This window comes from Lonchura striata, chromosome 1 (genome assembly GCF_050655825.1).
Source record: "Lonchura striata isolate lonStrDom1 chromosome 1, ASM5065582v1, whole genome shotgun sequence".
NCBI lineage: Eukaryota > Metazoa > Chordata > Aves > Passeriformes > Estrildidae > Lonchura > Lonchura striata.
Window position 1 is genome coordinate 69,251,070 of NC_140703.1, and position 24,550 is coordinate 69,275,619.

Here is a 24,550-nt window from a genome sequence, read left to right on the forward strand (position 1 = left end):
TGCAGAGGCAAGTGGCTGCATTAAGGTGTATCAATCCACTTCTGCCCAGTATCAAAACCAGTGACTTTCAAATCAGTGACTTCATAGGAATGGAAGCCACACAACAGAATCGAGGTGTGACGCAATGCAGAATGGAAATGATTGTGGATGTTTACCAGACACAGAATTACTAAGAGTTGTCCATGCGCCATCTCAGATATCTATCTTGGAGCCAGATGGAATGGCCCAAAACTCAGTCAAGGAGGGAAACCTGAGCAGAACTTGAGTCCAGGACTGAAGCTCTCCCCATGGCTTTTCTGTTTAGCTGCATAGACACATCCCATGACAAAACTGCTTACTGAGGCTACAGATTTTACCACCACAGATTTTTAAGAACACAGAATTCTCTCTTGTATGGGTTAGAAGATCTGTTGGGAACCCTTCCAGCACTACCTTCTCTTGTAACTAAAGAGAGTGCTATAATGAAGGTGAAAACTGATGAATTTGTCAGTTAACTGAATGTATTTGGAATGAATCCTGTGCCATGTGATCCAGGATGACCCTGACTGAGCAGGGAGGCTGGACCACTTCAGTCCCTTCCAGCCATTCTGTGATTCCATGAAGTTGAAATAGGTAACCCTGCCTGCCCTGAAAATAAAAGCACATCTAAACATTGCTACAAAATGTGCTGCGTTAAAGCTGACTTTTTTTCAGATACTTAAAGTAAATTTCCAATATATGCAAGTTCTGTATCAGGAGGTTCCATATTGGATGGGAAATTTTTCCTCAGGATAGAATTCTATATTGTACATTTCAGATCACTGATAGAATTTAAACTAAACTAGGTTTTAATGGAATTATTTTAAATTATGCAATTAATAAAATCCTTGTTGCAAACAGAATTATTTTGCTAGTTAGTACAAAATAATATATTTGTATTTCAAGCAGACAGAATTACTATTTTAAAAATAATTTTTCATTTAAAAAAACTAGTACATTTGATTTTTGCAACTGACCTCTGGTCTTCTTTCTAGGGCTTCTTTCATTAGTGGGTGGAGTTCTTCTACTAATTCCCTAAATTAAAAAAACATAAATACTTATAAACAAAATCTAATGTCCTTTGAAAAGCATAGATATTTTATTCAACTTATAAAAATGAAGTTCTAAAGTGCAAATAAAATTTAAAATATATAGTTAAGTTACAACAAAAATAAAGCACTTGTATTATAGGCAAATAACTGAGAATATGATAAGTGGATAAGTACCTGAAAACAAGGGAATTTGTTCTTCCAAATCCTAATACAAGTGATTCTGTTATTTCTATGCTTTCAAGTCTCATCAAAGGAACTAGCTGCTTTAGTAAGACTCCAACAGATGGAGTTCCAATAGCCTAAAATATATTAAAATATTGTTGAATTTGTCAGGATATCAATATTAAGTAAACACAATTTTTTTGTACAAACAAACATTGTCTAAGAATCAATACATATTTAAAAAAAACATGCTGGAATGATTTTATTATTATGGATATCAATCCACCATTATTAAATTATACAGATACCTGGATATCTGCTACCTGACAATCATCTCAGTACCTAACAAGTAAATACATCTGGGAAATCTCTTTGCTTTAGTACAGATTATTGCAATTTACTTTATTTGTTGTTTCATTAAAATATTCCAGTAATTGCATTTGTGGAGATACTGCTCCTCTCAGGTTGCTACTACTTGAAAGCGTATTTTATTTATTATTGCTTCTGATAGGCATATATCCAACAGGAATACAATTTGCATTCAGAATTCTGCTTTATTTCCTAATGCTTTAAATTTATGAATTGCAGTGCTCTACAAAGAAAGAAAGGAGATGAGAAACTAAAGTTAATTTAAAAACACATGTTCAGACCTTCTATATTTTGAATGCACATTGCCCAGAATGTAAAAACAAAAAAAGAAAAAAGTACTATATTGAAAACACCATGGTTCTTGCCAAATAGTTATCATCACATCATCATACCAGGTGTTTTAATTGTTAATTATGTGTTATGTAGTTTGCATATATCAAAATATTCCCTAACTGAACTAATTTCATCAGGATAGGATTTTGCATGCAGATGCAGCTGAAATTCTCCTGAAGGAATAGTTTACTTGTAACAGGTTGCATCACCTTATTATCATAGTTCATTGTTCCATCAGGAGTGGTAGCCATGATCTCTGGTGTTGAAGCACGCAGGTGTCCTGGGCTCATAATACTGGGCTTTGCTACTCCAAAACACAGAATAAGGTAGTTTCTCCACAAAGTAACATAGTTGTCTCCACTGCTTGCTGTACTTGTTTTCTTTGCATTAACAGGAATACTAGAATTTAAAAATACATTGTAATTCTTAAAATTATCTTCCAGTCTTAATTACAAGTACTACGGTCTTAATTACAGTAGTTTAAAACATTTTAAGAGGGAATAAATAATGTTATGCATCTACCAGCTGCAATTCAACATGTCATGATACACAAGAAAAATCAATGAGGGTAGAAAATGGGAGTTTTCCACCTTACAAGTTACAATTATGAAACTCAAACCTGTGTGGTGCCAATTTCTGTGTGCCACGCCTTGCAGAATGTGTGGACCGATACTCAAACACAAGACCAAATAAAAGTTTATATTAAAATCACTATATTAAAGTCACACAGCCCACACAAAAGAAAGTGAAATGCTGATTTCCACTTACTTTGGATCCACAAGAGGCATTATCAGCTGCAGCCTCGTGAAGGCGTATGGCCAGGCATAGCTGAGTGCTGTAGGACAGTGCTTTGGTAGATTCTCCTGCCTAAGAAAACTGAAGAGGCAGAGAACCCATGGGTCTTTAACAGATTGTGCAAAAATCCAGACGTGGGAAGGACTTTTCACATCATAATGACTATTTACTAGGACAGCATTCCACTCCACCAGCCACTGCAAATCCACGCTGTGAGTTAATGGGATTGTTGTCTATGGAGAGAAAAGATAAATTAACACTCCTTGCTGGACTAGTCAGAAACTAGGCACAGAGGCAACCCATTTGCTTTGCTTTATTATTAATAAACAGAATGAAAGCAAAAAATTCAAACCTTGGCCTCTAAAAACTGCAACACCCAAACCCAGGTGCTGCTATTTCAGACAAATTTCCTAATTCCTGTATTATGAAGTCAGAATGTTTCTTTCTTGCTCAGTGTCTGTTTCCAGATGCACAGGGGCCCAAACTCCCCACCAGTTTAATATCCACTTCTGTGCTGGTTTTGGCTGGGGTAGAGTTTATTTTCTTCTCAGTGACTGGTATGGGGCTGTGTTTTGATTTGTGCTGAACACAGGGTTGTTTTTGTTATTGCTGAGCAGGGCATGCACAGAGCCAAGGTCTTTTCTGCTTCTTGTACTGCCACGCTGGAGAGGATGATGGGGAATCTTGGGAGGCTGGGAGGAGACAAGCAAGGACAGGTGACCCCACCTGACCAAAGGGAGATTCCAAACCATGTGACATCATGCTCAGCAAAAAAACTGGGGGAAGAAGAAGGAAGAGAGACTTTTGGAGTGAAGACATTTGTCTTCCCAAGTCACCGCTATATGTGATGGGGCCCTCCTCTCCTGGGGATGGCTGAACACCTGCCTGCCCATGGGAACTGGTGAATTAATTCCTTATTTTGCTTTGCTTGTGTGTACAGCTTTTGCTTCCCCAGTTAAACAGTCTGTATCTCAACCCACAAGTTCTCCAGCTTTTACCCTTCTGGATTTTCTCCCTGATCCCACTGCGGGGAATTGAGTAAGCAGCTGTGTGATGCTTGACTACTACTTGGGGTTACTTTTTAAGCACACAAATTTGTGGCTCAAATCCACAGCCCTGGAAAGGGCACTCAATGTGGACAGGACCATTTGTTCTTTAAACTTAATCATGCTGAAAATTGCCCCAAACAGATTGCTCCTGGTCTCTGGAAATGGGCCTTTCACTAATCTCTAGGACAGCATGTTGTCTTATGTACCAGTTCTCCTACTGACACTTTTTTATTTAAAATGCTCAATCTCTGCTTCTTCTGATGCATGTCAGACACATTAGACCCCTGAGAGAGTGAACGAGAGATTCACCCCTGCTGTGAATTACTCTGGAGCTTACACTCAGGCATATAGGCAGGTCACTTTCTGAGGATACAAGGGAGCTAAAGATGATTCCCTTCTCAAAAAGATGATAGCAGTGAGTGCCTACAGCATTAGGTGGTGCTGGCGATAAGACTTTCTCAACTGTTCTTTTTTCTGTATGCAGTATCTTCCATATCCACAATTACTTTCATGGAACAGATTGTCTGGGACATTGTGGAGCCTTGGAGCTCTTGGGTAAATGGCTGGAGCCTTAAAGCTGTAGGATTTCTTTGATTTAGCAGTATTATTTTTAGTATTTCATGTCTAATATTTGTTATGCAAACACAAGCAGTAACAGTAAAGTAGTACTTACTGAATCTGAAACAGCCACATGAATAAAGCTTTCAAGAATAGAAGAACTCAACTGGTCCATGACATCAATCATAGGTCTGTCATCATCCTGAATAACACAGAAAATACAAGTTTACTGCTCTCCTGACCAAATTATTTCCCTTTTTATGTTTCTGGGATATGCAACAGAAACATCTAAAAATTATGACATGATTCTGAAGTAGCTAAAAATATTCATTGTTGATGATGAGTACATTTTGTCTTTTTCAAATTAATCTCAGAACTAAGTCCGAGCTGTGGTTTGAAATGAAGTTAATTTGTGGCTTTAGCTCACTGCTTAGCAAACAAAAGCACATATCAGAAAATCCCAAATGACTTTGAATAGCTGGTATCAAAAGACTGAAAAATTAGCTTACTGTTTATTGAAGCATTCCTTTGCCATGAAAACACATATTTGTGTTCTTAGGCATTTAGATGGCTCACTGAGCTGTGACCACCAGTACACAACATGACTCTCCATAAAAATGACTTAGAGGTCTTTACTATAGAAGGGAAATGTAGGTGAATGATCTTAAAGCTGTCTTATTCTGTGGGTTTTTTCACCCACAGTGGTATGCTACAGGAATTGGTTTCATTTCCAATGTAAATTTATAATCTTGACAATACAAAAATGACCCATGCAATAAAAAAAGTTTTACAGTGTATTTCATATTCACATCATTCCAAGAGAAAATAGAAGTTGCTGTACATTTCCCTTCAAATTCTTATACAGGGCATTTGCCATTCACGTTACATTATTGAGTCCATAAGGTCTCAGAAAGGTCTGCAGTGTTAAGGCAAATAGAAATAGTAAACTGAGATCAAATGCTTTTTTATAAACTAAGTGCATACCTGCTACACTGCAGCAATTATGGTAAAAGCAACTGTAACATCAGTTTATCTTCAGGATATTTTAACTCAAAGTTCCAGAAGAGAAAAATCCTACCTCTGCCTGGCCTAGGGCCAAGAATAAAGAACGGATTTCTCGGAGGATTAGAACAGCCAGTTTCCGCGTCGCAACCTGGAAACTGCACAGCAGAACCAGCGCGAACCCTTCGACTGCGTGCAGGACGTTGGAATAGGGGCTCCTTTCAGACTGTATCCTGTGGCTGGATCCGTTTGGTATCAACTGTAGAACAGTGCAAGGGGAGGAAAATGGAGTGGTGGTGTTTGCAAACCAGGTCTCCAAGAAATATTCTATTAACTAGGACATACAAAGAATCAAATCAATCCTTTCCTCTAATTTTCAATTAATCTATCCTCTTTTTTCCACCCTCCACTAAAGAACGAATTAATTAATGAGTCAAACGGTGAACACCACACTTTTTCTCCTCCAGATAGCATGTCCTCAGGTTGTTCTTTGGTCCTGTAGCAGCCAACACCTTAGGTAGGTGGCCTCTAGAACCCAACCCCACCAGTAAAGTGTAGCAATATTTAATGAAAAGTATGCGAGGACTCTCTTTTCTATATTTGTATGTACTCCTGTTATTACCTATTCATTAACAGTCCTCTGTGATAGAAAACACACATCTTCTTTGCCCAAAGGAAAACATACTCAGTGTGATTAATTTAGGAGATAAGAAGCCTAAAAATCATTTCTCATAATGAAAATATCTGTGGGACAGTGCAGATGGGAGAAGCAGGAGAAAAGCTGCTCAGTTCCCAAAAATGTTTGTAACACATGGAGGCAGCAGGCTACAGTAACAATCAGGTTTTTTGATGTTTCTGAATCAACCAAGGGAAAAGAAGACCCACTTCACTCTTCACAGCATTCCCACTAGCATTATCAATCTGTTTCAGTCCTGGGAAAATGTTTTTCTGCCACATCTACATACACATATTTCCCTTTATGTGCTTTTGTTGAACTGCATATTTTAGTTTGACATGCATTCTCTTATGTTGCTCAACAACAACATCTGCTGTATTACACAAGGACATGTCTGTCCTCAAAAGACACATGAACTAATTACCTAAAAAAAATTTTGCATAGTGAATTCTTCTCAGGTGAGTAAATACGAAACACACAAACCACAGTGGTATCAAGGAACATAATTTCTGCCTTCAATTAGTAAAAATGTTATGACATAGATCTTTTGATTCCATACCTCTGCAGATCTGGTTTTGGCCTGCTCAGAAGCTTTTCCTGGAGTGTGTATTACAAGCTTCCATTGCGTAAGCAATTGTAGCAGCAACTTCAGTGAAGTATCAAGAAGGGTATGATGCATATCATTCACTTCACGTAGCAGAAAATTAGTGAAACCAAAGAGTACATCCTCCCGCCAGTCAACAAAGTCAACAAGTAGGCCCTGAAGAGAATTCTGTGCAATGTGTCGAAGTTCATCATCCATATGGATGGACAGCCTGTAAGTAAAAGTAAATGTCAGATAATAAAAGATATGAGGAGTGCTTATCACTACATGAAAGTGATGAAAAATTCCCACTGACAATGGTGGATGATGCTATCATGGTTTCATTATTGTTGACTACAATTAACATCCTTGACCTGTTTTCTATATTGTAATTGTTGCTACAGCAGAAGATATTAATGGATCAAAAAGAAGAAGTGTGTTCCCCTCCTCAAACAGGGTATCTTTAAAGTACACAATTTGGCAACTTTTCTCAAACTAAGTATAATTTTATTTATTCATAACTCAATAACTTCCATGTAGGTGTGATAATAAAAGGCTTACAAATAAATACATAATTTTAGAATTTATGCATTTATTTTTTAACATTAAATATAAAATGAAAAGAATCACACAACAGGTCAGCTAACAGTTAAAACAAATCTTTAGCCAAGATGCATATCACACTTAATAACATCAAATCTTCATAAGGATTAAAATTAGGCATTTGAATTGAAAACTGCTTTGTGTTTTGAATAACTTAGGATGAGGAAATGCTGAAAACAGCCTCAGGACTTTCTATACTTTTAGAAACACTCTGAACATCCTTAAAGTCCTTCTGAAAGATGGTGACATTTCAGATCCCATTTTCTAATTTTAGTTTCTTCTTTATTTGCATCATGTTGAAGTTCTTCTCAACATAAAAAAAAAACAACTTTCTTTTGACACAGAAATCATCAAACCACTTCTGTGTTAGAAGTTGGCAGAATAAAGCAAATTCAGATTAGCGTGTTCTGCAATTTTTGGTTCATTGCCTTTATGATGCATTTTGTTTTAATTACCCATGAGACTGTAATTTCCTGTAGTGTGTTAGAACTAATTTTCAAAGTATTTTATCTACATTTAATCTACATAGTTGAAAAGGAGGACTCATAATGAAGAGGACAGAAAGCTAGGAGAAAGAAGCCTAAAATAGCAAATGGAGTGGAACCGAAGTCCATTCAGTTGGAAGTGTATGATGAGATGTGGTTCATAAAAAATCTGGTTCATTATAGCTGCCTAATTTGGAGGCAGGGGACATTTTATTTAAGCAAAAACAACTGCCATGAAAATTCACCCCTGGTGAGTATGACTCCAAAAATAACTGTTATGCTTTGATAACCATGTGACCTTCTGTATATATTTAGAAACAGAGTATTTTGTTGTGCTAAGAAATGATAATTCTTGTCTCCCTTTCAGAATGCCAAAACCAGATAAAAAAGCAAAACCTTTTGAGACCATAATAAACTCATCCATGAAATGACATTCACAATGACACAAAGCAATAACAGAGAAGAGGATACAAAAGACATTTCCTAAGCCCAAGTTACTGTCCGGTGGCACTACCTAACAAAATGAAATTCAAATTGAGCATAAGAATGCATCTATGTATTACCACTGTATGACAGCCAGTGCAGGAAGCAAGTACAAGTTTCTTTGCACTTGAGTCAGGTAAATTTAAGACACGCTTAGGAATTTGTAATGAAAGGGGCAGTGAAAAGGCAAAAGGTACAGTGTATACTTGACATCTGCTTCATGGTTTATAATTTGAATATAGCTGTCCTGAAAAAAAGTCTAGCTGCTGACTTACAGACTTCTTCTGGAAACCACCAAAAGACAGATCTGTTGTGAGGATAAAAAACTCAAACCAAACTGTGAATACAAGAGCCAATTAACTCAAAGACGTAACTTTATCTCCTGTGAAAAGAAAATATTTAACAGCTTTCTATCTCAACAGCACAGGCCCACAGAAATCCCAGGCAGAACAGCTTCTAGGGCTCTTTTAAAAAACAGGGAGAAACTGAAACCTTACCTCTTCTTAGTTTCTTATCCCTGTATTGAGTCTAGTTTCTGACCCAGAACACACAATATTGTAATGCAGAGTTCTCTACAAATGCAGATGCTTACCTTCTGGGCCTACACTTTCAAAATTGGGAGAAGTAGTCAGTCTGGTCTCAACTAAACATGGGACAGTATACAGAATGTAGAAGCAGCTCTGGTGCTGGGGCATTCTGGTAATTTACATTAAGTCTAGGCCAGGTATTAATTCTTTAAACAGTTTATTACTTTCTTCACTGAACATATATTTTTGAAGACAATTTTCAGTTCATGCTGTCCCAGGCTAAATTAAATCTAATTTTTTCAATTCACTTGTCTTTTCCCCCCCTTTTTCTCTGGTCAGCCTCTTCTTCAGCTACAGTGCCCCAGCTTGCATGCTGTTCTCCAAATCAGGCATCCTTGATATAGATTAGACCAGAAGAAATTTTTGAAAAACTTCTAGACCTATACATGTAAGGTTTGTCTTTTCACAGGAACATTACTTATTTTTATCTGTTCAGTTTGTGATCCTGCTCTGCAATACTGAGACTCTACCCAGCTGTTTCAACACCACTCTATATGTCTTCTGAACTTCTTCTTAACTGTTTGTTAATTGCTTTCCAGCCTATTATATAGCTACCTATTTTACCTAATTTGTGATTCCCTTGTTTATACTTAGGAATATGACTTAAATCACTACCAACATCTCAAAGATGCTGTAGCACGAGTACACACGTAGGAGAAGAGAACAGATTTCCAAAGTTCACCTTCTTGGGGGAAGGCGGAGCATGTAATTACTTCAGAAGTTGCTCTAGAGAAGCTTCCTTCAGCTCCTCTTGATGTCTCACTTCTTTTCACAGTCAGAGTCAGATAACTCAGGAAACTTATGGCTTGCACTGTCCCAGCAGGGAAATTACCCAAGAAATACTTAGAATCACAGTCTTGATTGAATAGATACGTGCCTTTTACCAGCTCAGTTAAGGCCCTTAATAAGGATAGAACTCTAGTTAAAATATTGGATTAAAGGAAAACATGTCCTTTTAAATTTCTCTTAAGCAGAATTGAGGCAACTGTTTAATAAGGTATCTGTATAATTTAATAATGTAATTATTTAAAACAACCTACAAGTGATTTATAGCAGACAATGTGCACACAAGGAAATCAAGCTGGCTATGCACTACAGCACACTACTACTGCTGCCTGAGAATCTGGCTTGTTTGGCTGTCTGCACTCTCCAGAATCAATTGTTTCACTGTGTTAGCACATCACCGAGAGCTAGTTGTTCATAGAGCCGAAAAAACTGGTTTTGTATGTACCCTTCTGGCTCCCACACCTGCAATGTTTGAAAAGCAGGAACAGGGTGGCAAGGTTTGCTTTGCCCAGAGTTACCTGAGAGCAATATGCTGCAAAGCCCTCTTGGTTCAATTTAATACCATAATCCACTTACATGAAGAACACAAGCTGGAACCTTGGTCTTAGGTACTTGAATTGAAATATAACAGACTTTTTTGTACTGACCAGCACCTTTTATCATAATTATTTGCCACAAGTCACTGACTTGATATCTTGAAACCTAAGAGGTGTAGCAGTCATGTTGTAGACTACCTTGTTCAGTGAAGTCTACTCAGAAAAATTAAATGGAGGGATGTAACATTTTTTTAAACTGATTTTTTAAATTTTATGGTTAATAATAATAATGTAAAAGGATTTTTGCAATATACCACATCTAGCACATTCTGTTTTACCAAAGAGACATGTGGGAATCATAAATCAAAACTTAACAGGTATCTCCACATATTTCCACTACACAAAAAAGATGTTTTCTCCTGTTAATCAGAATGCTGTGATGGTTAGAAAACAGTAATATGTTGTGACTTTCCTGAATAATAGTGAATATCAAATAACTGGCACACTGATGGGAAAGAGTTCTGGAGGACATACCAACTTTTTAATAACATTATGAACCATAATAAAAACACAAAAACTGTAAAAAGCTGCTAAGACATCTCTGTCTAATCCATTAAGAGCAATTTACTTTTTTAAAGTATATATAAAAAGAAACAGTTATATATTCTGTGGCTCAGCTTTTCACACTGTTCCCCTGGAGCAGTCATTCAATGCTTGTACAGCTTACCTTGCCAGTAAATCAATCAACTCAAGTTTTGACATTCCATCAGGAAGTAATCGAGGAATAGCAGCAACACATGTTCTGAACAGATCAATTTTTGGTTTTCTTTCACCACTGAAAAATTAAAACAGAATTTTGATTAAACTTAAGAAGGAACTGCATTAAATGATCCACCTCTAAAGCGCCAGAAGCCTACTAAGAGCATCAGGATGGACAGCTAAACATTATAATGAAGTCAGAAGGAAACATGAATACATTTTTCCATTGAATAAATGGTTTCGATTTTGACATTTTTCATGCATCATATCTATACATTACTTGAAAAATCAGTTATTAATAATTCTTTTGCTTCTCTCTGAGAGGAATTGGCATATATATATAAAATGGAGATATAATGTAGGAGGGTTCCTTCATCAAGATTAGCATTTATATGATGCAAGCTTTGGATGAGGCAGTGAGGAAAGATTTGGGGTGCTCCATCATATTGCAGCTATATTTCACCAGTTGTATGAAGCAAATAGCAGATGCCTAACAAGTTCAAATAACACAAATGAAGATCCAGAGATTTGCCTCCAACAGAGAACAAGCCCATGGAAAACCATCATGATACATTTTAATACTGAAAAAGATTTAGAGGTAGGTATGGTCAGAGAGTTTCTGTTGATCACTGCCAGAGATAACAGCATTTTGCCAACTCTTATCAGCTGGAACATGTTTTAGCAGCCCTAAGGGTGTTCTAATCTGTGGAATGGCACAACTGTTCCCTAACAGCCTGCGAAAGTCATTAAGCACAAAGTTCAGCATGAACCAAACACTACATTGGAAGTCCATGAATCTTCTAAAAGTAGCTGAAATTTCAGCAGTTGATTATTTTCAAAACAGATGCAGTTGTTTTCTGAGTTGTTTTCAACATTTCTGGTAAATCTGCAGATTAAATAAATCCTTCAGATAGATCCCAAAGGGTGGATTTTTTTTATTTGCTCATTTTTATCCCAATCATCTATTATCTAATGATGGAGTGTAGAGGAAATTACCAAAGCGTAACAGCATTTCAAACTGTGCAGTCTTTCCCACAATATTATTAATTATTAGCTTGTAATATGCTTTGGAATCATCAAAAAAGTAAGGTCCTATTTAGAGACCACATTATAAACATGTAGAGAAAGGTTGTTCCTGTTTTAATATGCTTCAAACAGAACTAGAAAAGAATGAGGGGGGAAAAAAGACACACCAAGAAGCATTGTAAGCTACATAACACCACACTGAAATGAAGTGACAAAACAAAAAATGAACTTAGTTTTCCTGCACCCTGGTCCATTGCCCCAGTTACATTACTCTGTCTCTCCACCCAACAGAGAACATTGCATTTGGGTTTCTTACTTTTGTGTTCAGTCACAGAGAAAGCCTGGATGCAATGCACCCTGAAAGATTTTCTGTACTCATTATTTCAGTGAGTAACACTGAGTACAGTTCAATGAAGCAAAGGCATAAACTGATATTAGACTGACTTAATTCAAAGATTAAAGGCAGTTTTGTAGTGAACACCATACTGTCTCTTAACATCCTACTTATTAGCTTGGATATATATTACATGAATAAAATGCTGACATATTTTTAATTAACTATCTTAATGGTACAGTTAGGAGAAACTGTATTCATGATTAATTACCTCTGTGTCACTGTATCTGTATTCTAACAGGTAGAACTTGAAAGGTGTCAGCAACTGACTGGAAAAGGAGTAAAATACAACATCTCACTGAGAATTCGGTTATAAACCGAATAGTATAAATCCTTTTCAATTATTATCACTAAAGCAAATACTAGTAGCTGGATTAATAACTAGTGCAAAATCCTATATTTTTACAGTTGTAAACATTAAAATGCCATTAGGAACTTGAAATGGAAAATGAACTTTGCAGAGTTTCCTTATGCTCAGACCCTAGCAAGGGCAAAGTTTGTGCATTTCAAATGGAGATTTGTAAAATAATAGTCTGAGAGGAAACTCTTCTGAAGGCAAATGAGTAATTATTTATAAATATAAAATCTGTGGGTGTTCTGTGGGTTATCAGCTGCTCAGACGAGTAGCAGGAGAAGATCCAAACCTCAGGCTCAAATTCCCAATTTACCATCTGAGCCACCAGATCATCTGAGCACATGAGGGAGGCGAGGGGAGCCTTTGAAGTATTTGCAAGGACAGGTTTGTATTTTAGAAAAATGCATGCCCTATTCTAACTAAATGTTGGAAAGTAATTATAGCCAGTATTGAAATTCATATGCAGTGCAGGATGCAAAGGATGATTCTTACTCAGGATTGTAATAAGACTCTCCATACTGGCAATTATTACTTCAACAATAAATGCTTAAAGGATCAGAAATTAAATATTGTCTAGAATCTAGCAAGTCTAACACTGCCAAAGAAAATTCCAGAATCTGAAATATTATGTCTGCTCAGTGCCTAGCTACTTCCCTCAGATTCTTATTTTATTTGTTAATAAAAATACCACTGTGGTATTAATTTTATACAGTTTACACTTAAACTTTACACAACTATGACAAAATCAGTAACTTAAAAATGTACACAAATGTAGTGTGGTATCTACCACTTAAAACCCGTAAGTATTCAAAATAAATATGTAACTTCCATGAAGCATCTAACTCCGTGAAGAGTTCTTTGGATAAAATAGGAAGCAATTACATTAAAATAAAATGTTGGCTTTTCCACATATCCACAATGCAGTTTTTGAAAGGATCATTTTCGATCCTGATAGTAACAGCTTACTGATGTCTTTTGTGAGTTCACATAATTTTAGATCAACTGATAATTAAGCATCCCAGATATTTTTTCCCTTGAAAGAACAAGTAAAAATGTGTTATAATGTGGTTTGCCTTTCAAGTGTATATATTAAATTAGAGCTCATCTGAATATAAAATACAACACAAAAGGTAGTAACTTACTTGCCTAAATATTCCAATCTTCATGTTTCTGACAAAAGTTACTACCAAATCTTAAGACTTCCTGAAATTTAAAGCTCTTTTGAGTCTATTTGTTCACTGACTCTAAAAATAAACAACATTTTGGTGATGCTGAAAAACCATCCAAAGGATATTTATAGCAAAGATTCAGTACACTTCTAATCTTGGTGCCCAAGGTTTCACTGTGCAATTATCTCTTGGGAATAAAATGTGAGTTTCAAACTTGGCTTTCCCTACCACAAAAGCCTGAATACCCAAAATGGTTATGAAAACTGGGTGTGAGAACTGAACAGGACATGGGGTAGGACTACAAGAAAAATATGAAATATTATTGGGTAATAATATTAGCTACAAACATAAATAAAGACAAGGCTGGTGACACAGCTTATAGTCTCACCTAGAGGCACTGCAACAAATAAGGGCAGAGGAACAAACACATAAAGATTTTATCAGTTGTACAAGGTAGTTCAATTTGGCCAGTCCTGTGACTCACAGTACTCCTAGCAAGTCGACTTTTTTGGGCAGTAAATAAAAAAATCTCGAAGAGGCCAGTGTCCTTTTCATTACATCTCAAACTTTTTTCCAGGGGTTGTTTCTTTTCTAGAATAATGACCATGTCCACTGCTCTAACAAGAAAGGTAGTCAAGGTCTCCTTACAGCTGAAATCTCTACAATCTGTGCTCTGCACCTATCAGATGATGTCTATGCATCTCTAACCTCTACTTGATGTTCACCTCACCAGAAATGTCTCCAGGAAACTTGCCTCACTAATAATTCTGGATGAAAGTGAAAAATGGTGCTGTTCAACACAGCTTGAAGGACACTGGTTTGATTCTGTTCCAGTGGGATACTGCTTCAATCCAAGCTGTATCACAAGATTACTTGGGTTTTTAATTAAGATTTGATTTTGATTACAGGCAAGAAAAGCAAAGGGAAATTTTGAATATTATTATTAATAGGGATTTACAGAATTCATTCCATTCATTTTGAAGTTCAGTGATGCAAATATACCCTGAGACAGTGCTCTGAGGATAGGCTGCCAGGTATTCTACTTTAGCATTCTACTTCTACCATCTAAACAACCATAGGATTCACACATGATTTTACCTACATAAAGAGCATCTTTGGTTCCAAACACTGCAGCATTCAAAGAAGCACAATCAACTTGTCAGAAACATTTTTTCAAAGTATATACTAATTAAGCTAAATGTTCCTGCTTCTTGCTGTTTCTCTGGTGACTCATGATAGACAGAAATATAGAAAAAGTTCTAAAATTACATCTGCATGTTTCATGGGAATTAGTGTTTTTTAGCACTCACGTAATCATGTCTTCAGGTTCTTTGTTAAGCATCTGTATGTTGGTAAGCATCATGCACCGACCCACTTCCTTGTCAAGGTGTCTGAGTATGTTGTCCACAGCTTTCCTTACTTGAGAATAATATAATGACATACCTGTAAAAATATGCATTTTTGTATAATTGGGGATATTTATACATACATATATATTCTGAAAAAGAAAGTTGCTTACTCATGCTGTGGTGCATGAAGTAAGAAAAATGCTTTCCTCATGAGACAGGATATTCCTGATATCCTGATCCAAAATCAGAATATGTTGCCTACTCCAAAAGGAATGCTTACATATTCTACATGGAGACTTTAATACCGCATCATAAAATCACAATGAAATGGCTAATATAAGAATTTTAAAGTGCAAACATTTGTTATCAAATACTATCTTCAAATAGTTCAACTACTTTAAATACTTCAACAGCAGTGGGTTTTACACTGCCTATTTTCTCGATATTAGTACAGTGATCTAGCACAGTACAACACAGATCTTTGCCACTGGTGTAGACTTCATTTCATTCATGTAACTTTAAGGAAGTGTGAAGGGGAAGAGCCAAATTCTATTTTTTTTGCCAACAAAACCAGGTACCTTCAGGGCATGATAGAGAAGACTCTTCTACAGCACAGGATTCTTGCTCTACATTGAAGCCCAAGACAGCAGTGCTGTTAACTTAGGCACATAAGTACAACATTATTTTACAATTAAAAGTTTTTCCCAGTTTGAAAGTTTAAGATATTGCAATTAAAATGAGGCTATCAATGGCATCTTTGATGGTTTTCAAATCTGGTACATCTTCAAGCACAGGCAGTATTTCTAATAGGATGAATATCCATGAATAAACACAGCTATCAGCACTGAAAGATTAAAGACTACATGTGTCTTTAACCCCTCCCAGAATACAGGGTTGCTACCTCTTGTGGAGCAAGGACTTTCCAGAATAACCTATGAAACACAGATTTCGTAGGAGGACTGAGGAATTTTCAGAACAACCTATAAAAAGTGGAATTTATCAAACTGAACCACACATTTCACTAGAATGCACAAAAAATTAAATGCTTACAGTACAAAAATAAATCAAATACTTAACAATAATAAACTATTCTGCTCAAATGCTGAAAACATGTTCACATCCATTCTCACACAAGTTTCTGTATTGTCCATCCTCTTACTGACCTATCATTTTAGCTTCCTCCTCAGTAAGAGTTTTGCTCAAATATGTTTTCTTCACTCTGAGAGTGTTTCCCGAGGGAAGGACAGCTCCAGTCACTGGCATTGGCGGTTCACCATCTTTCTGCTGCAAGCTATCAGCAATTACCAAGAAAGCTCTCAGGCCAATATTCATTCTCTGTAAAGTTTAGAAGATGGATGAGTTCAGTAATCAAATACTCATATTCTATTAATATTCTTCATTCACTCTGAAATTTTGAGAATGTACTTGCTGGCAATTTTTTTCTGTATCTTCACTACATTAACTAGTCTCATATATTTCACACTGCCCATGAAATAAATAGTGAATTCTTATCTCCACTGTGAGCAGTGCTCTCCCCCTCTCAGAATTTTAAGTATTTGCATTAGCATGTTATCTTTTTATCTTCAGGATAAAACACCTGGATATGATCTGTAGTGTACCAATGCATCTTAAATGGACCTTCAGTTAAACATAAATGACCTATATCTGTTGTGAAAAAAAAAAGACCAATACCTGTCTTGAAAAGGCCCCAGGGTTAATCATACTGAGAGAAAAGTCTAGAATGATGCTCAGTGCCAAAACTACAAAAATATCAAGAAGCTGAATCTAAGTGATCTGAATGCCTTTTGGGAATGCTCCAGAGGAAAATTTGCAAGCTTTATATTGCAGTGATTGAAAGACTAGAATGTTTTCAATTTCTCTGGAATGTGTTCCAAAAACTAAGAGGCTGTCTTACTGACAGGATCCCAAAGATGCATTTACACAGATTATGGGGATTTTTTTTTTCCAGAATGCTAAGTCCATGTACCTAAAAAAGTGATGCAATAATGTCTTTACTTTCAGACTTACAGAAAACAATAAAATTCTTTTTTACAGAGAGACAGTAAAATTTCAGATGTTGATTCAACAAGAAGCTAAGGACTATGTCCATCCCCTCTAGCTAGGCTAACACAAAATGTCCTTTGTAGAACCTTTCTCAGTCAATGCTGCAGGTGCCTGACCCAGAGCATGGTGAGGACTGCCTGCTCAAAAATTCTGTTTCATCCTTTTTTACTCTGCCATAGCAAGATGAAAGCTGTGCTCAAAATAAAGCTTGCCTTTCATTTTTCCTGCTTTTGACAGTATAAAGTTTAATCTACTTTTCCACATTTTTCTAGCAAATATAATTTGTGCAAGGCAATCACTCTATTTTAACATCTTAGTGAATAGATACAACTGTTTAATTTTGCAAGATTAATACAGACATGTTTTATAAGAGGATCACAAATTATTTTGCATTTTTTCTTAATTTCTAAAGGAAAATATTTTCAAAATTTTAATAAACTGTATATTCTTAAGAGAGTTTTTAATTATCTTATTTATATTTTGATTTTTTTTAATGTTTTTCAAATTTCTGATTTTTTCTCTAGGAAGCTGACTCATGACAACACCACCAGAGGAGCTTTGCTGGTCAGAGTAGTAAAATTTTATTAGAGTGTTTTCTTTTTCAAGCTTTCTTGCATTATGTACTCAGTAACACTGACATTGTTACAGAAAAAAATATTGTTTTATTAGAATAGTTTAATAGTTTAAGGCATTGCATGTAACAACATCAGATATAGTGCTGATAAGGACATATTGCAACAATAGTTTTATTTATATTTTTCTTTTTGTTTTTTTTACATTTGCAATAGTTCACATTTGATATTTTTCACTGAGAACACATCAGAAAGGCATAAACAATATGACATTTTACAGTTAGAAATTCAGATGTATTTTACACATAAATCAGATTCAAGATTTTGCCTGAAAATGGGACAAAGATGAAAGAATGCTTAGAATGTAACCAGGAAGTAAATGTAGAAAAATGCAATACATACTAACTTTAAAAAAAAAAAAAAAAAGAAAAAAAAAGCACAGATATACATCATACCTCAGGGTTAAGACTGAAAGCTTTTGCTGGTTTTCCAACACAAAGGAAGTCAAAGATAATTTCTTTCATTGCAAAATCTAAACGTTCCTAAAATAGCAAAAATACTGCAAATCAGTAAGCTGCTCACTTCTGTTAGTTATTTTCATTAAGGCTATAGAATGCTGAAAACCAGTTTAATCAGGGTTTATTTAAACATATGGAAAAACAGATTTTCAGAATTATGTAGAACATATTATCAGATCTAAACTTTTAACAATACTTTATGTTGACAAAATCCAGAATGTATAGCATTTAAATAGAAAATGATCCATTCTGGAAATAAAGCTTTTTAATTATTTCATTTAAACTGCAGTAATTATGCCACTAACACAGTATTTTACATAAAAAGAGCTTGTTCACAGATGGCACAGTTAAGGGAAGATTTTAAGCATCTGTTTGCTTCATTTCTATTCAGACACTTTAAGTATGTGCTTAAGTGCTTTACTCAATGGGAAAATTTTCTGAATTTAAGTCGTAAAAGAGATGAAACTTCCGGCACCGCAAGTTAGTCTATTTTAGCAGTTCCCATTTGAACTGATGAAAACTACATGTGTCAACTCCATGCTGAACTTGGTTGACATCTGACTTCCTGCTTTGAAAGCAGGACAACTTATTGTCCTATACACTAGGGATGGTTCAGTATCAGGATGAAATATGGCCTAATATTTTGAACTTTATTGACAGTCAGAGTGTGTCAACAAATACATTTTTTGACTAGCTGGAAATTTTAAAAACTGACAAAAATTACATGTGAGTTAAGTGAATACATTTTAATCTATTTTCAATGGAATGAGGTTAATCAAAACTGCTGTTCAAAAGAAGTTTGCCCCAGCTCAGTCTATAATTTCATCATTCCCTGAATGAAAGATAATATCAACAGGGTAGCAAAAAAATCCAGTCATTAAAAGTTTAGTTATTTGTTAATTTGTCATTGGGAAAATAAGTTGTTCATTATATGGAAAGATATATGCATTGCTCTCCCATACCTGTGCAATAAACTGTATTATCTTCACGAAGATGTTTAGAGGCATATCTCTTGGCACAACACCACGGGACCCCTTGGGGAAAAGGGTTGTGACAATAGTAATAAGTCGACTGCAAAAGAAAAACAAACATTAGTCATTTTGGACCTCACAGATCTTCATTTAGCATGACACTCCACATAGAAAGACCAGAAAAAACTTCCTTTGAAATGAAAATGTAATGGAGTGTCTTGTTCTGATCCTTTGCTACAAATTCAGTGCAATTATTTTATTTCATTACTATGTTACAAGTAAATTAACAAATCAATGGCCACTACAAAACTCTTAACTTACACTGAACAAGGAGTTCTAATTTTTCCAAAAGCAGAAACACTTTATTCAGCAATTTTCATAGGTGACAGATTAATTGACAGCACCACAGGAGGAAATATTTTGTTAGGTACAGCTGAGTTTCTTATTTTGCAACAGAAATAGGTACAGTTTGAAGGAATTCAAGAGAACTATAAAACCTCTTCACTGGCAACATCCATTCTACAATGGATTTTCATTACAAATAAAACACTTTACCTTTGGGTAGCTGTGTTGCTTTCACATTTAATTCTGATCATGTAAACCCACAGTAGTCTGTACAGAGATTCCAGTGCAACTCGAGCCATTTTTGGGTCCTTATTCTAGAGAAACATATCACATAATAAAAACTTCAGGCACAAATTAGCAAGTAAGTTCTACATTTAATGGATGCCAAGGTCCAGCATTTTGATAATGAAACTAAAAAAAGGTAGAGCCTCACAATTTCTCAGTGCTCTATTCCTATAGCTGTAGGATGCTCATGCATCTGGCTTGCTTCTGATATTACTTCAGTAGTTGAAAAACCCAAGTATCAAGTTAGTTAAATTAGACAGATGTTACAATTTAAAATCTCTGTTTGAAAATCCCCACAATTTGACTATGAAAAGAAAAACTCCTATTCAGTAGATTATATAAATTCAAAAGTTGTTGCCCTATGGTGGAGGCCTGTTATGAAGAACAGATAAAGGAATGTACCACACATACTCAAAAGTGAAACAACAAAAATCCATGGATGCTTAGGCTATCCTAATTAAATGGCATCTGCAATCAGCTGGACTGAATTGGTTTTATCTGTTTGGATTGCTGTTTATTTTTAGAAACTAGTACGGGATTGTCTTTGGGTCTCTTCAGTCATATGCAGTTTCCTGTTTCTGTGGCAGTTGTAAGGGCTGTCTGAGTGAAAAACAAGTGAGTGCAGTCCAATCAGATGGTCTCCCACATGTTGTGCCATCTGCTGAGTTAAACTTTGCAGGAGTCCAGTACACTTTGACCTGAGATAAGGTTTGCCTGGCCCACAGGGCAAACCTCCATGGCAAAAATCTGAGATATTTTCAGCAGACAAATGTTGAGTCACAGATCAAAGACTGCGGTTTGATCAAAGAAACTGCAACTGATGCTGTCAGAAATTCCTGAATGTCTATGGGCCTGGGTCCTGTAAAATGACAGAAGACATTTTGCCAGTGATATGGGAGACTACTTCAACTTTCAATGTGGCATCTGTCACAAGCTTAGGAACAGAAACACTGTTTTTGGGCTCTAATTTCCATTCAACTCCTTGACAACACATTTTATGCAATAAAGTTTTACATGGACAGAAAACTGAATAGATTTTTTTTTGTTTATTATAGAAGCATACAATGCTTGTCAAACATGTTTAGAATAACTAGTAAAAGGAATGCCAAAGGTTACTTGGCATATTAATCTCTGAAGGATTTTAAAATAACGAAATTCACTACAATCAATTTGTTTATGAACCTGGTTACTTGCAATCAATTTTTCATCAGGTATAGTCACACCAGTCCTTGTACAATTCAGACCCAGGGAATTTTAGTTCTGCAACAGGTGATGAAGTCCGTTTATCAAAATTTATTATTATTTCAAAGCTTTCAAGAAAACAGCAGGCTATGGCTAAGCGAGTTAAGATAACAAGAGGCTGTGTAGCAGAGGAGGAAGCTATTTGTTAGCAAGTGTCCAAATATTCCAGTGATGAGGTATTTAGCTCTGACAGCCATTGAGAATGAGGGAGGAGAAAAGAGGGAGGAGAAAACTCCAACGATACTGAGACCAGTATCACTGGATTTTTCAAAAAATAGTAGACCAGTTTTTTGTCAGATCAGTAAGCTGCATGGCAGAAACAGGATTAAGAGGAAGATGATAAAAAGCCTAAGATACATCCAGGGACATTATGGGCAAGTCCATGAGCAAGATCTGCCCAAGCTCATGGTGTTGATGTGCACACCTCTCCCTCTAACGGATGTACACAGCTTTTCCTCCACTGTGTGAGTTTGGCTTCAGTTTTGAGGTGCCAGCCTGTCCGGTGAAAAGATTGTTTCAATGGTTGGGGCATCTTTCTCTTTACTGGGAAGGAGTGGCCAATCACTTTCTTACTTTGGCCACATATTCAGCTACCTTACTTTCTCTCCAAAGTAATGACTGAATTAGTGCCACCACATTAATCTGAGAGCCCTATAAACTGAAGGATATATCAATGAATTACAGGTTGCAAGACAAAATTCAATTTTATTTTCAATCAGTAAGATAGGACCAACTTTTCTTATATTTTCTCTGACAGTTTCAAGTAATTTGTTAGGATCTCCTGATTGTCAAAAAAAAAAAAAAAATCCCATTTGGCTTTGCATTTTCTGAAGCTTGTACAATTGCATAAAACCCCATAATATTAGTTTCAATGACAACAAGGTTATTTTCTGAATCTATTTGGAAGTAAGATTCTAATGCATCCTCAGTGAAGGTTAGGTATTCAAGTACTGGCAGAGGGAAATCTTCAGGCAGACTGAACATTCTGAAGAGCTATTCTAACAGCAAGATCCATATGGGAAGAGTCAACAAAAATTGTTTAAGACAGAGAGAAAGCATGGCCAGAAAACAACAGCAAAAAAGGATGTAATATATACTTTTTGATAATGAGAACTCAGCTTTTGGAGGCCAGATACTTGAGCTGAGAAAGGGCTGAAATGTGAAGTTTGTGTGAAGTTTGAAGTGTGCTGTTAGCAGAAGCCTCCTAACCACTGGTTCATCGAGACACAGTTGGGAGGACCTTCATTTGCTCTAATCACTTCACTGTGTTTCTTATATTGCCCTTTTCAGGTGAGCACAGGACCATCCTTTCACAGGGATGCAGTTTTAGCATGGCATGGGACATTAGTTATTGCAAAAGTAAAAGGCACGTGGAGGAACAGCAATGATAACTAGCACATGTGCATTGAACACCACGTGCAGCCTGGGAATCACAGATTGAAGTGGAAAAACCTTAAACCTCAAAGATCTAACATATGGCAAGGGAATAAGAAGGCTACATGGAGGAAAGAACTTGAAAAAGTTTAGGGTTTTTGTAATGTAAACATTTAACACGAGTGAAACAAGCAATGGAATCAGTGTCCTACAAGTAGTTCCATTTTGAAAAAGTAGTAACAAGTTCTTTGTTTCCAATGCTTATGTGAAAAAAGCAAGTTAGTACTAGCTCACTTTTGGTATATCACTCAACCCATTAACTTCCATCAGCAATTTTTTCTGTTTCACAGGTGTTTGAGTCAGTCTTGATTTGAGATAGAGGAACAGCAGAAATTCAAACTAAGCCCAGGAATACTTTTTTGCTATTGGAAAAACCTGCACAGCTAAAGAACTTGTACTGTCACGAATAAAGCTATGTATGGAATCAGACAATAGCAATAACTCAGCACATTTACCTAAAAAGGCTATGCAACAGATTAACAGTGCATACTCTGAATACAATATTAAACTCTGATTACAATATTAAAGCCAAGAGATACTAACCTTGAGATTGGAAAGGCAGTTGTTGAGGAAAATATGCCATCTGTTTAAAAAGAACTGCTTCTGACTGACACAAAGCAGGCATGTTACCAAGGGGTACAAAGCCTAAACAGGAAATGGATGTCAATACAGTGTTATTTGCATGTCTACACAACACAAAACTAACTTAATAGAGCCACTGTATACTTGAAGTTCTAACTCCTCCGTTTTGTGCAATACAAGTTAGCCAACATAAACACATTAGTAAACAGTGCTGTTTAAAAGGAGCCTTCTCTAAAGCTGTTACTGATATGTTTCACAGATTAACTAAAACCAACCACTTGTGTACTTATAGCAGTGTAAGGGCACAATTTTTCAGACTCAGGGTTAAGTTCGTTAAGTTCTGTCAGTTTTCTGAGAAATAAAAGCATGGAAACATCTAAACTTTATTATTATAACAACAGGACCCACAGAGATTGTTGGAACTTCTAAATCAGATGATACGCCTCAAAATCTGCAGTGACAATATTTACTGCCAGACATGTCAAAGAATTGTGTTAAAATACAGGAATGCCTGGATCTGCTGGGAGTTACAGCTTGTGAAGTGAAAAAGAAAAAAAAAAAAAGAAGCAAAGCAGAACATAGAAGATAGAAGTTCAAATACCGGAACCCAGTCTCTTTGTCAACACTTACTTTAATGCTTGTAAATGATACCAAAAATTAAGCTAAAATGCACCTAATGATTTGGAAACTGACTCTGCTATTTCAAGAAGACTAAAGTTTCAGTTGTAACGTTAATAAATCCAGTCAGGACTTAAAAGGTGTTAGTCCAAAATAAGGTAAGTTCACTTTAAGATGAATTATTTTTAAAATTATCTCTGAATTCTAACTTCAGCCACAGCTTGAAATATAAATGCATTATAAATCTCAGTTTCTGTTCCAGTAACACATAACATAAACTGTCCACATCTAGGTTAATTTCTTGAGCAACTGTACATTAATTTTTATTTTTATAATCTTCACGTCCAAAATATATACGGGACAGGATAACTGAAGTCTTCTCACAGAACACTTTCTTACAATACAGTTGAGTAATTGATTGGATCACAGAGTTTAGTAACATTCCAAGAGTGTTACAACCCATCCTAAGGAAGATCCTTAGGAGGGAAGATAAACCATCTCCTGGAATTTCCTAATTCTCTCCATTCTCTACCAAGAGAACCTTAATGACTAGCTCATATGAGATACTTTTAGATAGAAAATGAAACAAGATGACTTCCCCCATCCTGTCTGTACAGTGAGTGCATAGATTCACCAAACACTGATCTTGTTCCTGTTCAAACTTTAAGGAGTGTGCTTTCTTCCTGGAAGTCTGGAAATATGCACTGCAGCTATTTTTGTCAACTGTTTGCCTTCCCCCTCCTCCTCCTCACAATGTTTGTATTTCTAATCACACCCTCACAAAAATCTA

General features: G+C 36.0%; 1 protein-coding gene across 16 annotated transcripts in view; it reads right to left on the reverse strand.

The window, feature by feature from the left end:
• Positions 1-24,550, reverse strand: part of FRY (FRY microtubule binding protein) — a 221,956-nt gene that overhangs the window by 73,758 nt on the left and 123,648 nt on the right. For 13 of the 16 annotated variants that reach the window (XM_085579499.1, XM_085579492.1, XM_085579463.1 and 10 more), the window contains 14 exons: positions 23,104-23,205; positions 19,810-19,913; positions 19,246-19,354; positions 18,221-18,307; positions 16,293-16,464; positions 15,091-15,223; positions 10,805-10,912; positions 6,574-6,829; positions 5,415-5,672; positions 4,452-4,538; positions 2,703-2,962; positions 2,144-2,333; positions 1,245-1,369; positions 996-1,053 (listed from right to left, as the gene is read on the reverse strand). In XM_085579499.1, coding sequence (XP_085435625.1) covers positions 996-1,053; positions 1,245-1,369; positions 2,144-2,333; positions 2,703-2,962; positions 4,452-4,538; positions 5,415-5,672; positions 6,574-6,829; positions 10,805-10,912; positions 15,091-15,223; positions 16,293-16,464; positions 18,221-18,307; positions 19,246-19,354; positions 19,810-19,913; positions 23,104-23,205 — 2,049 coding nt within the window. The remainder of the gene's footprint in view (positions 1-995; positions 1,054-1,244; positions 1,370-2,143; positions 2,334-2,702; positions 2,963-4,451; positions 4,539-5,414; positions 5,673-6,573; positions 6,830-10,804; positions 10,913-15,090; positions 15,224-16,292; positions 16,465-18,220; positions 18,308-19,245; positions 19,355-19,809; positions 19,914-23,103; positions 23,206-24,550) is intronic. The other 3 variants (XM_085579458.1, XM_021541955.4, XM_077781441.2) reach the window with 1 other exon arrangement.